At 40.7% G+C, this 18,103-nt stretch overlaps 2 protein-coding genes across 3 annotated transcripts; one reads left to right on the top strand and one right to left on the bottom strand.

The window, feature by feature from the left end:
- Nucleotides 1-250: 250 nt before the first annotated feature.
- LOC134874209 (gastrula zinc finger protein XlCGF26.1-like) lies at nt 251-9,452 on the bottom strand. 2 transcript variants are annotated; one of them, XM_063898257.1, is made up of 3 exons: nt 8,946-9,450; nt 1,361-1,697; nt 251-892 (listed from the first exon to the last, which is right to left on the bottom strand). In XM_063898257.1, exons 1-3 carry the CDS (start codon nt 9,136-9,138, stop codon nt 367-369), a joined length of 1,056 nt encoding a protein of 351 aa, XP_063754327.1. In that variant the 5' UTR covers nt 9,139-9,450; the 3' UTR covers nt 251-366. The 2 variants fall into 2 exon arrangements, with proteins under 2 accessions (XP_063754327.1, XP_063754326.1); XM_063898256.1 differs by having other exon boundaries at nt 251-1,697; nt 8,946-9,452.
- Nucleotides 9,453-11,578: 2,126 nt separating this feature from the next.
- LOC134873372 (zinc finger protein 32-like) lies at nt 11,579-14,890 on the top strand. Its single transcript, XM_063896914.1, has 2 exons — nt 11,579-12,072; nt 13,588-14,890. Exons 1-2 carry the CDS (start codon nt 11,880-11,882, stop codon nt 14,772-14,774), a joined length of 1,380 nt encoding a protein of 459 aa, XP_063752984.1. The 5' UTR covers nt 11,579-11,879; the 3' UTR covers nt 14,775-14,890.
- The last annotated feature ends 3,213 nt before the right edge of the window (nt 14,891-18,103 follow it).

Here is an 18,103-nt window from a genome sequence, read left to right on the forward strand (position 1 = left end):
TTTGGTGTAACATCACTTGACAAAAGTGAGCATTAAGACACTAGTCTATTGAAAAGGTCAGGAGGAGGAGATGTAACAATTATTTAACAAGGAATAGTCGAGGGGTTAAAGAAATGAACATGTGTGATTATTAGCAAATCAGTTGTAGGTGGGTGAAATCAGGCTTTGGGAGTAACGTATTTCATACAACGGCATTAGGTAATCAGGACAAAAACAGGTAAGTGTATTCCCCTACAGTTACAGAATCAAATACAATCAGATTACAATTTATTTAAAACAGTTTATGAACAGGAAGGCATTGATACAAAACATTTAGAAATAAAAATCTATATAATACTCTTCAGGAGTCTGAAAACTCTGTTATCCTCAGTTTGACTTTGATTGAGATTGAAGCAGTGAGGGTTGAAGACCAACACACTTATGCGTTTTCAAATGATTACGCCAATTAAACGTTTTGTCACAAACGGAGCAGCTGAATGGTTTCTCTCCTGTGTGGATTCTCATGTGTGCCTTTAAACTTCCACTCTCTGTAAAAGATTTCTTACAAACTGAGCAGCTGAATGGTTTCTCTCCTGTGTGGATTCTCATGTGTGCCTTTAAACTTCCACTCCGTGAAAAAGATTTCTTACAAACTGAGCAGCTGAAAGGTTTTTCTCCTGTGTGGATTCTCATGTGTACCTTAAGGTTTTTTCTCCTTGTAAAAGATTTCTGACACAGAGAGCAGTCAAATAGTTTCTTTCCAGCACTACATCTTGAATCACTGACAGATTCTTGTTTATTTATCAGTGAGTTTGAGCCTGACGCAGGTTCTCTGGTCTCCTTCCAATCAGCACTGTCTTCAGTGTCAGGTTCAGAAGAGTCTTGAGTGTTGTCCTCAGTCTTTGGTTGTAAACTGCTCTCTGGTTCCAAGTTCCTGACTGGTTCTTGTCCTCCACATTCCTCTACATAGGTTTCTGTTTCCATGTGTTCAGCTGAGCTGCTGATGGGAGGCTCTGCATCTCTGTTATCCTCAGTTTGAGTTTGATTAAGCGGTGAGGACTGACGACCAACACACTTGTGGCTTTTTAAATTACTACGCCATTTAAATATTTTGTCACAAACACTGCAGCTGTATATTTTCTCTCCTGTGTGGATTCTGATGTGTTCCTTATGTCTTTCTCTCCGTGTAAAAGATTTCGTACACACAGAGCAGTCAAATAGTTTCTTTCCAGCACTACATCTTGAATCCTTGACAGATTCCTGTCTATTTATCAGTGAGTTTGAGGCTGACGCAGGTTCTCTGGTGTCCTTGCAATCAGCACTGTCTTCAGTGTCTGGTTCAGAAGAGTCTTCAGTGTTGTGCTCAGTCTTTGGTTGTAACCTGCTCTCTGGATCCGAGTCCCTGGCTGGTTCTGGTCCTTGACAGTCCTCTCCATCAGTTCCTGTTTCCATGTGTTCAGCCTGTCTTTGATGAAGCTGTAAGGACTGAAGTTTCTCCTCATCATCTTCACTCTTCACAGGGACAGGAGTGAATGCAGACTTGGTGATATCAGCCTCCTCCAGCTCTTGAAGCTCCTCTCCCATCTGACTGCTCCAGAGTTCCTCCTGTTCCTGTTTAATGTCAGGGGGGGACTCTGGGTCTTCCTGGTCCAGATTGGAGCTCCACTCCTGTCGTTCAGGGAGAACCTCTTCTGTAACCACCACCAGCTGCTGGACGTCTGCAGGAAACAGGAAACACAAAAGTAAAAACAGTTAAGTGTTAGAATATAAAATGTAATCCCCTTTACAATTTGAGTCGTTTTGCAGCCCTGATCAATGTTTAAACTTGAAGATATGCGCTGCGAGCCGGCGCCCTTAAACACCATTGACCCTCGTTTGTTTCAAAATAATAATAAACAAAATTAATTAAAAAAACCATGTTAAACAATAAGTTAACCAAAACCATAATAATACTAAGGTCTGACAGGTTGTCAAAACATAACTCAAAACTATCCAAAAGGTGCCGAGTCGAGAAAGAGGGTGAGAGACAGATTAGCCTCTGGTGTGCTATGTTGTGTTCTAACATTTCTCTACGAGGCAAGAAGTCCAAACGAAGTAGTAAGGTTATAATAAAGCTGATTTATCTGCAGTTGTGATAAAGATATACATTCTCAATATTGAGGTCTGGGTTTAGTGAGCCACAGACTGCAAGCAGGTACTGTCTTTCATTTCCACCCAGAGCCTCGACATGTGACATCACACAATATTTATACTTTGTGAAAGAGAAAAGGGGCGGTCCCTTATGACATATTAAATGTATATTTTTGAGTGTGGTGCGTGTTGGTTTCTGGTTGGAGCACAGCCAGAGTCCTCCCCTCTTGGATCCACGAGTTCCGGGTCTGCAGCCTGTTATCTAATCCTTCTCTACTTATCGTATATTTATAATAGTCCTATTTAATTATATACAGTGGGGCAAAAAAGTATTTAGTCAGCCACCAATTGTGCAAGTTCTCCCATTTAAAAAGATGAGAGAGGCCTGTAATTTTCATCATAGGTACACTTCAACTATGAGAGACAAAATGAGGAAAAAAAATCCAGGAAATCACATTGTAGGATTTTTAATGAATTAATTATAAATTCCTCGGTAAAATAAGTATTTGGTCACATACAAACAAGCAAGATTTCTGGCTCTCACAGACCTGTAACTTCTTCTTTAAGAGGCTCCTCTGTCCTCCACTCGTTACCTGTATTAATGGCACCTTTTTGAACTCGTTATCAGTATAAAAGACACCTGTCCACAACCTCAAACAGTCATACTCCAAACTCCACTATGGCCAAGACCAAAGAGCTGTCAAAGGAGACCAGAGACAAAATTGTAGACCTGCACCAGGCTGGGAAAACTGAATCTGCAATAGGTAAGCAGCTTGGTGTGAAGAAATCAACTGTGGGAGCAATTATTAGAAAATGGAAGACATACAAGACCACTGCTAATCTCCCTCGATCTGGGGCTCCACGCAAGATCTCACCCCGTGGGGTCAAAATGATCACAAGAACGGTGAGCAAAAATCCCAGAACCACACGGGGGGACCTAGTGAATGACCTGCAGAGAGCTGGGACCAAAGTAACAGAGGCTACCATCAGTAACACACTACGCCGCCAGGGACTTAAATCCTGCAGTTCCAGACGTGTCCCCCTGCTTAAGCCAGTACATGTCCAGGCCCGTCTGAAGTTTGCTAGAGGGCATTTGGATGATCCAGAAGAGGATTGGGAGAATGTCATATGGTCAGATGAAACCAAAATAGAACTTTTTGGTAAAAACTCAACTCGTCGTGTTTGGAGGAGAAAGAATGCAGAGTTGCATCCAAAGAACACCATACCTACTGTGAAGCATGGGGGTGGAAACATCATGCTTTGGGGCTGTTTTTCTGCAAAGGGACCAGGACGACTGATCCGTGTAAAGGAAAGAATGAATGGGGCCATGTATCGTGAGATTTTGAGTGAAAACTTCCTTCCATCAGCAAGGGCACTGAAGATGAAGCGTGGCTGGGTCTTTCAGCATGACAATGATCCCAAACACACCGTCAGGGCAACGAAGGAGTGGCTTCGTAAGAAGCATTTCAAGGTCCTGGAGTGGCCAAGCCAGTCTCCAGATCTCAACCCCATAGAAAATGTTTGGAGGGAGTTAAAAGTCCGTGTTGCCCAGCGACAGCCCCAAAACATCACTGCTTTAGAGGAGATCTGCATGGAGGAATGGGCCAAAATACCAGCAACAGTGTGTGAAAACCTTGTGAAGACTTACAGAAAACGTTTGACCTCTGTCATTGCCAACAAAGGGTATATAACAAAGTATTGAGATGAACTTTTGTTATTGACCAAATACTTATTTTCCACAATAATTTGACAATAAATTCTTTACAAATCCTACAATGTGATTTCTTGGATTTGTTTTCTCATTTTGTCTCTCATAGTTGAAGTGTACCTATGATAAAAATTACAGGCCTCTCTCATCTTTTTAAATGGGAGAACTTGCACAATTGGTGGCTGACTAAATACTTTTTTGCCCCACTGTATATGTCACTGTAAGTTTCTTCTGCAGTTCGACTTTCCCACAGTTTCAATCCACATCTCACTAATGAAATTCACATCAAGCTGTTAAAGTATTGACTTCCTGAGAAAGACAAATGTCTGTCTCTCTGTGCTTTGATTTAGCTTTCCATTTCCCCCCCTCCCTGTTTTAGCATCCTGTAATGTAAATTGCCTTGTTGTATGCAGTTTGTCCCTCTGACCAGATGTTTTCCAATACTCTTCAGAATGTAGAATTTGATTGGCTGTTCCCCTTCTTCCTTTCCTTTAACACTAGAACCGCCAGGGGTCGCTGTATACCTAAAACCGCCAATGGGTCAAATTGACCCGCTACTAGAATGCATGGATTTTCAAGGTACAATGCTCTTTTATTTATCATACTAGAACACAGGGTTCTAGTCTTTAATACAATTGTGAAATAGATGTATATGTAATACTGGCTGTACACAAGGCTGGCCTAAATCTTCAGTCAGAAAGATTGCAGCAATCCAGGGGTGTCCTTAACCAAACTTTATTGTTCCACTTGAGTTGGAGTAGTACAGTTGTGTTGTTCTTTTGAGTGTGTGTGTGAGTGTAGTTATGGATTCATTTACGCACGATCGCAGAACACACAGCAACCCGTTCACTCGCCACCAGTCTGTATATGTCCGGGAGCGCGATGCGTCACGTCATAGTCTGAGGGGTGCGTTCAATTACTGTCTCTGTCAGCCCGAGCCAAAGCAGGGAAGTTTGCACAAAAATGATGGGACGGCTTCAATTTCCGCAGAGGCTCTGGATCCCTGTCAGATGACCCGTCAGCATCAGAACAAACTCAGGACACATCACTCACTCCTGACGTCTCCCCACCATCAGACTCTTCTTCACTCGGACGGTTTAGCAGCGATAATGCCTTCTGTACATTCATGAGTCTCGTTCTTTTGTCCATTTTAAAAGTGTCTCTACAAAATATGATCGGTTCTATAAGGAACAGCAGTACACAATAGGCGTTGCTATAGCAAAACCTCATGTTTAACTTTACATGCGAAATAAATAGCCCGAAAATCACTGCATTTTCTATAGGGGTAAATATTACCTGCTGGCGTTGATAGGTATAAATGGCCATTTTTTCCAATCTGACTTCATATTGATCATTTTTAACAGCAGAGGGTTACATAACACACTTTCAGGAAAAGTCACAGACTGGGAGACTTGAATATTTTATTGAAACAAAGTTACAGACAATCAAGAAACAGCTGCGGGTCAAATTTACCCGTTGGCAGTTCTACTGTTAATATCTGGTTTAATGTTTGATCGGGGTCAGATCCTTGTACGACATTGGTCCAGCCTCCAGCTGGAATTGATTCTGTTAAATCCTCTGCTCTTTATTAAATAACACAACTTTGATTTGAAGCTTGTAGATTTGTTCTGTTCTTACCAGAAGGTGATTAAATGTGGAATTTCCACAACACTATGGCGACGAAGATGGGATTAGACTGCTGATGGGTACTCCGAAAGAGGACAGAGGACAACACATTTCTTTTGATAAAAGGAAGTATTCCTCCCTTTTCCGGTGAGAAGCTGAACTCAGGCAGAGGCCCGATCACAGCTGTAATAAGTAAACCTGTACGGTAAGATCTGAATAGATAATGTAACGTTTTTTTCAAGAGAGCATTTAACAGAGTCAAAAGGTTTTTTTACCGGGGACTCTCGCTGAGTTTTGCAGACAGACATGTCTTAGTTATTATTGTAGTGATTTTACACTGTTTGATGTATCCGGTATATCTAGCATGACTGTTCTTTCAATTATAACCGACTTCATTACACTGCACAGTACATGTTTCAGAAGGGGAAGATGAAAGGTTTGAGGGAACAAAGAAACAGGATTTGTAGAAACAATATGTATAATGCAAGTTTTTTGGAAGGAATAGGTTGCTGCTGCGTATGTATCTCTCTCTCACCCTTACAGCAATTACTATTTGATGGAGTTTGTCCACGTGTCTCTAAACATAGCCCGTCAAAGAATATTAGAGGATGTTGGTTCATCATCAGATGCAGTTAACTGATTACCTGCCTGTTGGGTGGGATCCCAAAACGCTGCACAGAAAAATGGGTGATGTATACAAGCAGTTATGACATCGACCTCATGAATCTTCACCTTCTGGAAAGTTCAACGTTAGTACAGTATTTCCATGATTGTACTGATTGGCTCAGACTAATACTAGTTGCCTATTTAGGATAAGTGATCACAGTTTCTCTCCTTTCTTAGTGCACGAGTTGTAGAGTTGACCCGGACGATGACAGCTCTCTTTAAACGCACCCATACTGGGTCTGCCATGGACTGACACCAGACCCTTTGTTGACAAAAGGTCAACTAAATAACTGCTACCGACCATTGTGATGAACATCACTGTGTGTCTGCTGTTGATTTAACTGTTCTCTCTAACGCAGGAGGGAGAAGGTTGCGACATGCTCTCTTCCATTGTTATGATAAACTAGCCTCTCACTACAGAGACCATGCAAGCTAATGGGGGAGTGCGTCTGTTAATTCACTGTTGTTTTAATTCCTGTTTATAATTTTTTTCCCAGCAGGTCATTGCTCAATGACAGATCATTTGATGAGGGATTTTATTGAAATAACAAACTAACTTACTAAACAACCAATGATGAAAGAAGTGTACATATTCTCTGCAACTCTCAGCATTCCTTGCAACACCCCTTCAGCAGAGGCAGTGTTGCACACATAGGAACCAGCCAACGACTCCTGACTGGAAGGAGAGACTTCACTGGCCCCCCCAATTCCTTTCATCATGTCAGCACACCTGTGTGCATACCTCAAAAGCTGGGACACGCAAAACGCGGGCGGCTCAGCAAGTCACTCCATCTTTAGTGTACGCTGAACGCTGCTTTAAAGTGACCAACGCCAGTAGGAGAGAGAAAGGATCTCTTCTCCTCCAGCAGCTCTTCTACAGCTCCACCAAGTGAAGCGCAGGCCGGCTTGTGTCACCAACGAGGACTCTACGACGAAACACAGACTTTCAATTGTTTAGATTAGTTTCCCCTCAGCCCAGCTATTAACATATGAAATGTCTATTTTTCACAGAATGCAGAAATTATTGGTCATTATCAGTTTATTGTAAATCTTGAAAGGGTTTTCATTGATGTCATGATAAATGTTGTAATCTGTATTTTGGCCATTATTTCGGCCAAAGGGGGAGTTATCGTAGAAATGTATATATATATATATATATATATCTCACTGTAACTTTCTTATGCAGTTCGACTTTCCCACAGATTCAATCCACATCTCAGTAATGACATTCACATCAAGCTGTTAAAGTATTGACTTACTGAGAAAGACAAATGTATGTCTCTCTGTCCTTTGGTTATGTTTTCCAATACTCTTCAGAATGTGGAATTTGATTGGCTGTTCCCCTTCTTCCTTTCCTTTAAGTATCTGGTTTAATGTTTGATCGGGGTCAGATCCTGTACTGCTTTGGTTGAGCAGGTGATCTGGCCTCCAGCTGGAATTGATTCTGTTAAATGCTCTGCTCTTTATTAAAAAACACAATTCTGATTTGAAGCTTGTAGATTTGTTCTTTTCTTACCAGAAGGCGATTAAGTGTGGAATTTCCACAACACTACTCTTTGCCATAACCCTCGTTTCATCTGTGAAGCACCCAGGGGCCTCTCTTCACAGAGAAGCAAAATGCAGTTCTTTCTTATGATTTCAGCTCAAGTTTAACTCTGCCATGAAGCTCACCTCTCTTCATAGTTTGAAACCCTCTTTGGTATCATTTATACATACACATGTCTTTATGAGCGAGCAATAATAATTCAATAATGTCCTTCATGAGCTCATAATTAATTAGGCTATTCAACAAAGCCTCGTAAAAAATAGCTAGTAACTCACGTACAACTTCAGAACCAGTCTACGGATTTTTGGTGATAAAGATAAGCAGTTTAACATGCTCTGGGGTCAGACGCGACCGCAGCCTGGTGACCATCAGTCCAGCCGCCGAAAAACACCCGTTCTGAGGGGACTGATGTTGCCGGGATGCACGGGTACCTCCTGTACGCTTACATGGCCAGCCTGGGTAACCTTATTCCATTCAATTTCCACCAGTCTGTAGGGGTAAAATCCAGGGGTGGGGGAGTCTCCCTCAGAAAGTTCTTAAGTTCTGCTTCGATGTAGTTTTATCGTTAAAAAGTAATCATGCCCATCCCTAGTTTTTATACTTGCAAATGATCTTTCTCAGTCCTGCATATTGTGTATTTTTGTTGGCTCAAAATACCTTATGTAGCCCAGTCGCTTTTCCACTTCCAGTTAATAATGAAAAGGTGTTTTTTCTTCCAGTTTAGCAGCAATGTAAACAATGAGTTTTATTTGGGGTCATTCCCAGCTACACTGCTATAATCACATTCTCGACCTAGTTCTGACATATGGAATTGAAATTTAGCAGCTAATAGTCGAACCGCATAATCCTGCTTTATCTGACAACTTTTAATAACTTTTTAAGTCTTATTATTACTAACCAACAAACCATGAGGCAAAGGTTCCTGCAGTGGAAATCTATCTGTTAGTTTGGTAAATATAATGGCATGATAATTCATTTATTAATTTATGTAATGCACTAACTCGTCATTAAATTATTTTTCAGATTTATTTAGATTTAACAATAATTTATAAATAAAATAAAACTTTTATTTTATTGTAAAAAAAATAACAATTAATGCCTACATTTATTACAAATATTTAAATCTGTAAAATAAAAGGGATGGTGGTGTTAGTACTTTGACTTCAGGGTCTTCTTCCTGAAGTGTTAATAAAGAGTTCAAAGCGTTAACAAAGAGTCTCCAGTGATAATGAATAGATTCAAGTGTAAAGAAAGAGTTTAAAGGGTTAATAAAGAGAAAAAGGAACAGACCTGCTTTGCGAATCCGAAGCTGAGGCTGTACAACAGAGTCCAGTAGTTTCTGGAGTCTCTCGTTCTTCTCTTTTGAACGACACAGTTCCTCCTCGTACTCTGCCATCGTTTTTTCAAACAGAACAAAGATGTCTTCAGCAGCAGCAGTGAGTCTCTGCTTCTTCAACGCAAGCAGCATTTGGACTGTACTCATGTTGACTAAATCACCTTTTCCTGCACACTCCGTTAAACGCACTGTTTCTCTCCATCAAACTCTCACTCTGACTAGTGTTGCTCTGGTGTTTCCAGCTAGCATGCTAAGCTAGCTCCTATAGTCCGAGGTAAACGCTTCAGAAAAAAGGGCACAAAGTCTATTCAGAAGTTTATCCAGACACACAGATGTTGGATCAGTAGTGCTGGAGCTCAGACACACTTTCTCAGGAACAGAGAGAGAGAGAGAACTGTCGTGACGAGACTCATTCTGGATTCAGATTAAAAAGAGCTGGGAACATAACTTCCGGTTCGGTTTGATGACTTCAAAATAAAAGCGGGAAAGATTGATTCTTTTTTTCTTCTTTTTGGTTTGAAGAGATGGTTGGCATCCAGACGTTGCATTACCACACTACAGCTGGATTAATAATAAAACTACCCTTTACAAAACATCTATTATAACTAACTTAAAATACTAATATAGGAGAAATGGAAAATAAAGGAACATAAATATAAATACACGAATAACCTACTAATAAGGTAAAATAAGATGTACGTTTATTAATCCCTGTGGGGAAATTCAAGCATTTATGCTGCAACAGATAGAGATAAGCAAAAAACAGAACAGATTCACACAAAGATATGAAATGAAAATAAAGATATAATAAAATAAAAATATAAAATGATATACAGATAACGGTTTTAAAACAAACAGAGCAGAAAATAAAAGAAATGATGTCAGCATATATACATTTGGGGTCTGTTTTGTTAAAAATATACACATGCATGTGTGCAGAAAGAAAGTGCAGTAAAAGTTATTGTGCAAAAGTGCAGTCTTTGTGCACTCCGGGTTATTATTCATTGAGTCACATGGTTAACCCCATGTTGTGCAGCCTGATGGCTTCAGGCACAAAGGACTTTCCCAGACGCTCAGTGCTGTGTCAAGGTGGGATGAGTCTGTGGCTGAACGTACTCCTCATCTTCACTAGCTCTGCATGGAGGGGGGGAGGGGTTATTCATTATACTGTCCAGTTTCCTCCTCGACCTCCCCTCAGCCACCTCCTCTATATTGTCCAGTTCAGCGCCAATAACAGAGCTAGCCTTCCTCACGAGCTGGTTCCGCCTGTTTCCACCCCAGCACACCACGGCAAAGAAGAGCACACTGGCCCCCACAGACTGATAAAACATCTGCAGCAGCCTCGTGCAGGAACTGTGCTGTCACCATTCCTATTCACCCTCTACATCTCTGACTTCCGTTTCAACTCCGGCTCATGCCACCTACAGAAGTTCTCAGATGATTCCTCCATCTTCAGCTGCATCACAGACGACAACGAGGAGGAGTACAGGGCCCTGGTGGAGAACTGTTCAGGCTGGCGTGACAACAATCACCTCCAGCTCAACATCAGCAAAACTAAGGAGCTGGTGGTGGACTACAGGCGGAGCACAAAGAGGCCTCTAACCCCATCACCATCACGGGGAAGGAGGTGGAGGTGGAGGTGGTGAACAGCTACAAGTTCCTGGGAGAGCACTTGAACAATAAACTGGACTGTAGTAACAACACTGATGCTCTCTTCAGGAAGCTGTTCTTCCTGAGGAGGTTCAGGTCCTTCAACATGTGCATGAGGCTGCTGCAGATGTTTTACCAGTCTGTGGGGGCCAGTGTGCTGTTCTTTGCCGTGGTGTGCTGGGGTGGAAACACCAACAAAAGGGATGCTGACAGGACGAACAAGCTCGTGAGGAAGGCTAGCTATGTTGTTGGCGTCAAACTTGACAACATGGAGGAGGTGGCTGAGGGGAGGACGAGGAGGAAACTGGACAGTATAATGGATAACCCCACCCCCCCTCCATGAAGCCATCATGCTGCACAACAAGGGGTTAACCATGTGACTCAATGAATAATAACCCGGAGTGCACAAAGACTGCACTTTTGCACAATAACTTTTACTGCACTTTCTTTCTGCACACATACATGTGTATGTTTTTTAACAAAACAGACCCCAAATGTATATATGCTGACATCATTTCTTTTATGTTCTGCTCTAACAGTTTGTTTTAAAACCGTTATCTGTATATCATTTTATATTTTTATTTTATTATATCTTTATTTTCATTTCATATCTTTGTGTGAATCTTTTCTGTTTTTTGCTTATTTTATCTGTTGCTGCATAAATGCTTGAATTTCCCCACAGGGATTAATAAACGTACATCTTATTTTACCTTATTAGTAGGTTATTCGTTTATTTATATTTATGATTCTTTATTTCCCATTTCTCCTATATTAGTATTTTAAGTTAGTTCTAATAGATTTTTTGTAAAGGGTAGTTTTATTAGTAATCCAGCTGTAGTGTGGTAATGCAACGTCTGGATGCCAACCATCTCTTCAAACCAAAAAGAAAAAAAGAATCAATCTTTCCCGCTTTTATTTTGAAGTCATCAAACCAAACCGGAAGTCATGTTCCCAGCTCTTTTTAATCTGAATCCAGGAGTCTCGTCGCGACAATTCTCTCTCTCTCTGTTCCTGAGAAAGTGTGTCTGAGCTCCAGCACTACTGATCCATCATCTGTGTGTCTGGATAAACTTCTGAATGGACTTTGTGCCCTTTTTTCTGAAGTGTTTACCTCGGACTATAGGAGCTAGCTTAGCATGCTAGCTGGAAACACCAGAGCAACACTAGTCAGAGTGAGAGTTTGATGGAGAGAAACAGTGCGTTTAACGGAGTGTGCAGGAAAAGGTGATTTAGTCAACATGAGTACAGTCCAAATGCTGCTCGCGTTGAAGAAGCAGCGACTCACTGCTGCTGCTGAAGACATCTTTGTTCTGTTTGAAAAAACGATGGCAGAGTACGAGGAGGAACTGTGTCGTTCAAAAGAGAAGAACGAGAGACTCCAGAAACTACTGGACTCTGTTGTACAGCCTCAGCTTCGGATTCGCAAAGCAGGTGCTCCTTTTTCTATTTATTAACCCTCTTGTTGTGTTCGTTTTCCCCCGAAATCCTGAATTAAGAAATATGTAATGAATAAGGAAATGAATAATAATTTACTACCACATTATAACTGAGTGAATACTATCTCAATTTTAAAATGTAAGGATGTAGTGAATGTAATATACATAATTCACCCCCTTCTTAAGTGTGGTTCTACACACTGTTGTTTCATGCCTGTAAGTATGTTACTTAGTATGTATAAATTGGTTTATGCTTGAAAGTACGACTGTAAAAAGGGATCGTGGTCCCTTTAATTAATCTGTGTTTACGATGACGTAGAGCCCCATGCTTGTTGGTTTACAGGACAGCGCCATCTTGTTTTGTTAACTTTTACTGTGTGATTAAACGAGACACGCATTCGTGTGCTCAACTGTAATGAACGTCTCCTGCGTTTCAATACGATCTCCACAAGGATACATTTATGAAGACATTTTTTCTTAAAATTGAACTTTGCATTTGAAGAAAGGAAGAAGACCCTGAAGTCAAAGTACTAACACCACCATCCCATTTCATTTACAGATTTGAATATTTGTAGTAAATGTAGGCATTAATTGATGAAATGTGACATTAATTGTTGATTTCGTTTTGATTTACTTCTTTATTTACTTTTTTTAACGCATATTCAAAAGTGTTTTTTGACAATTAAATAAATGTATAAATTATTTGTTCTACATTTTTAAATCTAAATAAAGCTGAAAAATAATGCATTCGATTTAATGACGAGTTAATGCATTACATAAATTAATAAATGAATGATCATGCCATTATATTTAGCAAAACATAATAATAAATGTAGCCAATATTTAATTCAATACATCAATTAATCAACGTTTATTTATATCGCCCAATATGTTTTACATTTGTCTCAGTGGACTTTACAGTACAGAATATGAATAAGACACCCTCACACCCTGCGTTGGTGTACATTTGTATAACATTCCTCCCTTACTCACAGACATGGTATTGAGTTAAATGTTGATGGAATTTCTTCCTTAAATTTGGCTTTAGCACTAACAGATAGATTTCCACTGCAGGAACCTTTGCCTCATGGTTTGTTGGTTAGTAATAATAAGACTTAAAAAGTTATTTAAAGTTGTCAGATAAAGCAGGATTATGCGGTTCGACTGTTAGCTGCTAAATTTCAATTCCATATGTCAGAACTAGGTCGAGAATGTGATTATAGCAGTGTAGCTGGGAATGACCCCAAATAAAACTCATTGTTTACATTGCTGCTAAACTGGAAGAAAAAACACCTTTTCATTATTAACTGGAAGTGGAAAAGTGACTGTGCTACATAAGGTATATTGAGCCAACAGAAATACACAATATGCAGGACTGAGAAAGATCATTTGCAAGTATAAAAACAAAGGCATTGATCAGGGCTGCAAAACGACTCAAATTGTAAAGGGGATTACATTTTATATTCTAACACTTAACTGTTTTTACTTTTGTGTTTCCTGTTTCCTGCAGACGTCCAGCAGCTGGTGGTGGTTACAGAAAAGGTTCTCCCTGAACGGCAGGAGTGGAGCTCCAATCTGGACCAGGAAGACCCAGAGTCCCCCCCTGACATTAAACAGGAACAGGAGGAACTCTGGAGCAGTCAGATGGGAGAGGAGCTTCAAGAGCTGGAGGAGGCTGATATCACCAAGTCTGCATTCACTCCTGTCCCTGTGAAGAGTGAAGATGATGAGGAGAAACTTCAGTCCTTACAGCTTCATCAAAGACAGGCTGAACACATGGAAACAGGAACTGATGGTGAGGAAGGTGGAGGACAAGAACCAGCCAGGAACTCGGATCCAGAGAGCAGTTTACAACCAAAGACTGAGCACAACACTGAAGACTCTTCTGAACCAGACACTGAAGACTCTTCTGAACCAGACACTGAAGACTCTTCTGACACAAACACTGAAGACTCTTCTGAACCTGACACTGAAGACAGTGCTGATTGGAAGGAGACCAAAGAATCTGCATCAGGGTCAAACTCACTGATAAACAGACAACTTTCTGTCAGTGATTCAAGATGTAGTGCTGGAAAGAAAGTATTTGACTGCTCTGTGTGTACGAAATCTTTTACACAGAGTGGAAATTTAAAGGCACACATGAGAATCCACACAGGAGAGAAAATATTTGACTGCTCTGTGTGTACGAAATATTTTACACAGAGTGGAAGTTTAAAGACACACATGAGAATCCACACAGGAGAGAAACCATTTGACTGCTCTGTGTGTACGAAATCTTTCACACAGAGTGGAAGTTTAAAGACACACATGAGAATCCACACAGGAGAGAAACCATTTGACTGCGTTGTGTGTACAAAATCTTTTACACTGAGTGGAAGTTTAAAGAAGCACATGAGAATCCACACAGGAGAGAAACCATTTGACTGCGTTGTGTGTACGAAATCTTTTACACAGAGTGGAAGTTTAAAGAAGCACATGAGAATCCACACAGGAGAGAAACCATTTGACTGCGTTGTGTGTACAAAATCTTTTACACTGAGTCGAAGTTTAAAGAAGCACATGAGAATCCACACAGGAGAGAAACCATTCAGCTGCTCAGTTTGTGAGAAAGGATTTACAAGGCGAAGTATTTTCAAAAGGCACAAGTGTGTTGGTCTTCAACCCTCACTGCTTCAATCTCAATCAAAGTCAAACTGAGGATAGCAGAGTTTTCAGACTCCTGAAGAGTATTATATAGATTTTTATTTCTAAATGTTTTGTATCAATGCCTTCCTGTTCATAAACTGTTTTAAATAAATTGTAATCTGATTGTATTTGATTCTGTAACTGTAGGGAATACACTTACCTGTTTTTGTCCTGATTACCTAATGCCGTTGTATGAAATACGTTACTCCCAAAGCCTGATTTCACCCACCTACAACTGATTTGCTAATAATCACACATGTTCATTTCTTTAACCCCTCGACTATTCCTTGTTAAATAATTGTTACATCTCCTCCTCCTGACCTTTTCGATAGACCAGCTAGTCTCAGTGTCTTAATGCTAACTTTTTGTTAAGCCTGTAGAAGAGGCGTGAACACAGGGCTGACACTCATACAGCTCCATGCTGAAAACAACTCCTCCATCACCAGATCTCCTTCTAGCTCTTCCTCTCGCTCCTATGTCCATATGTCAATGGTTGTTGTAAAAAGTTATTACCTGTAGTCTTTTTCTAGAGTTTACATCCAGCAGTGGCTCACCTGTCCAGCAGTGGCTCAGTCAGTAGGGGCATGGACTGGGAATCGTAGGGTTGCCGGTTCAAGTCCCCGAACAGACTTGAAATATGGAAAGTGGACTGCTACTTGGAGAGGTCCCAGTTCACCTCCTAGGCCCTTGAGCAAGGCACCGGACACCTCCAATCCCCCCTCCCCATTGCTCCCCGGGCGCTGCACAATAGCTTCCCACTGCTCCTAGTACTAGGATGGGTTAAATGCAGAGGAGGACTGTGTGTGCTCTGCTGTGTGCATGAATGTGACTAATAAAGAGGGTTTCATCCTCCGATTCTATCCTGATTATTGTGTCAAGAATAAAGCAGTGCCATGTTGATGATCATTTGGTGTGTGTGTTTGTTAACTGGTTCATGTGTGCAGCATTTTTAATGGCAGTGTTTTGAAAATGGCAAACAAGTGAATCTGTCAGATTTCTGTGTCTTACTTAGAGAACTGTGCAGGGTTTTGCAAAAAGTGCCAAGATGAATTGAAAATTGAGTGCAAAGCTGAGAATGTGATTCGAGTTTTGGAGACTTGAGCTGAGGTTTTGCTCTTTGAGTGTCACTTTGAATAATTATGCTGTATGTGTCATTTTAGTGTGTTAGCAATGGAAAAAACCTGTAATGATTCAAAAGAGCAGTGTGTAAGATATGGTTAGTAATTGACTCACAACAGAATGTGAAGAGGTTACAGTGTTGAGGTTATGTACAAGATGTTTATGTTTTGTTTAATAAATCTACTGAAATGAGCATTTAAAACGTTTTATTTCTGTTATTACACATCATAAGTTTGCATTGCAATATAAAAAGTTAGTTCACCGCACAGAAACAAGAGATAGTAGTGATGGATCCAGAAAAGAACCAGAAGATAGTCCGGATAGAACCTTCAAAAAACAGAAAATGTTTTGAAAATGACGAGGCATAGAGCTAGAAAAAATATGTTACAATTTAAAATAGTTTTTGCAGTTTTAATATATAAATAACACATTAAAAAAGGTACACATTTTTCCGAGTAATACATCATGTTATAATTATATATGCATTAAGTTATCGGAGCTAATTTTAATAACATTATTGGCTATGCTGCTTGGTAGTTTACTTTTTATTGATACAAAATCGGTGTCAGGTGGAGCAAAGCAGGCAGGACCCAAGAGCAGCACAAGGAGGTGGAATACCAATTTAAACCAAAAACGACCTTATTATAAAAGCTGTTACAAATTCCGGGAAATCCAGGACATGAGAAACACTTGACTTGATACATGAAGGACGACGACGAACTGACTAAGAACACCAGGGAAAGCAGGACTAAATACAAAGACACTAATCACAACACAAGCCTCAGCTGGGGAGGGGAGGCAGAAACACCAGGGCAACAGGTGACCACAATGAAACAATCAGACCTAAGCCAAAGACAGGAAGTAAAACTACACCAGACACAACGGAGGAAAAACATTTCAAAATAAAACAGGAAACACAAAACAAGGATCTTGCCAATCGGTTAATCAGTGTTTCCCAACCACTGTGCCGCGGCACACTAGTGTGCCGTGACAAATCATCAGGTGTGCCGTGGAAAATTATCCAATTTCACCTGATTGGTTCTAAGTGAGCGGCATGTAGTGACAGCAAAACAATTCGATGCTCTTCCAATAGAGGGCAGTGTATCAGAGCGATATGTCGTGACGGTAATGCTAGTTGTTGCTGGTTTGGTTGCCAATGGTCTAAAAAAATACAAAGAAGAAGAGTGATATGTCCCGCAGCAGCCGGAAGTTCATAGCCATGCTTCGAGTGAGACAGTGCAGGTGATAACTATGGATAAATATTTGAAAAGAAAAAGTACTCAATCTGACCTGGGTCCTGAAGAAAATTCCGACCCAGATGAAAGCCCTAGCACGAGTACTGGTCAGAAGAAAACAAAAAAGGTGAGCCCAAGACAGTACAGTGAAAGTTATCTTGCCTTTGGATTTACCTTTACCGGGGAACCAAGTGCTCCATCTCCGCTATGACTGGTGTGCGGGGAAAAGTTGTCCAACAGTGCCATGGTTCCAAGTAAACTCAAACGCCATTTAGAGACAAAACACCCGTCACTTCAAAACAAGAATACAGACTATTTTGTTAAACTGCGTGAACAGACTGGGAAACAGGCAGCGTTATTGAGGAAAACCACCAAGACGGGTGAAAAAGCTCTTAAAGCTAGCTACCAAGTTGCTGAACTCATCGCCAAATCAAAACAACCACACACCGTGGCAGAGACATTAATAATGCCTGCATGCAAAATTATCTTGCAAGAGATGCTCGGCCCTGGCGCCGTTAAAGAATTAGCCCAAGTCCCTCTTTCAAATAATACAATTTCCAGACGTATTCAAGACATGTCTGCAGACATTGAAAAGATAGTTTTGTAAAAGTTGCGCATCAGTGCTAAATTTGCATTACAACTTGATGAATCTACGGATATCAGTGGACATGCGCAACTTGTGCACTTGTGTGCGCTTTGTAGACGGAGACACCATCAGAGAACAGTTTCTGTTTTGCAAGGAATTGCCAGAAAGAACAACAGGAGAAGAAATGTTTCGAGTTGTGTCAGAGTACATTGAACAAGGAGGACTGAAGTGGCAAGACTGCGTAAGTGTGTGCACCGATGGAGCAGCTGCCATGGTCGGGCGCACCAAAGGATTTGTTAACAGGGTGAAAGAACAACATCCAGATGTCATCGCGACGCATTGTTTTCTGCACCGGGAAGCACTCGTTGCCAAAACATTGCCAGAAGACCTAGTTCCTGTAC

This window comes from Eleginops maclovinus, chromosome 12 (genome assembly GCF_036324505.1).
Source record: "Eleginops maclovinus isolate JMC-PN-2008 ecotype Puerto Natales chromosome 12, JC_Emac_rtc_rv5, whole genome shotgun sequence".
NCBI lineage: Eukaryota > Metazoa > Chordata > Actinopteri > Perciformes > Eleginopidae > Eleginops > Eleginops maclovinus.

Excerpts from the sequence above, each read along its gene's own strand:
- LOC134874209 (XM_063898256.1), bottom strand. The coding sequence starts at position 9,138 with ATGAGTACAGTCCAAATGCTGCTTGCGTTGAAGAAGCAGAGACTCACT. Across the intron at positions 1,698-8,945 it reads GCTTCGGATTCGCAAAGCAG|ACGTCCAGCAGCTGGTGGTG; the intron begins GTCTGTTCCTTT and ends TGTTTCCTGCAG.
- LOC134873372 (XM_063896914.1), top strand. The coding sequence starts at position 11,880 with ATGAGTACAGTCCAAATGCTGCTCGCGTTGAAGAAGCAGCGACTCACT. Across the intron at positions 12,073-13,587 it reads GCTTCGGATTCGCAAAGCAG|ACGTCCAGCAGCTGGTGGTG; the intron begins GTGCTCCTTTTT and ends TGTTTCCTGCAG.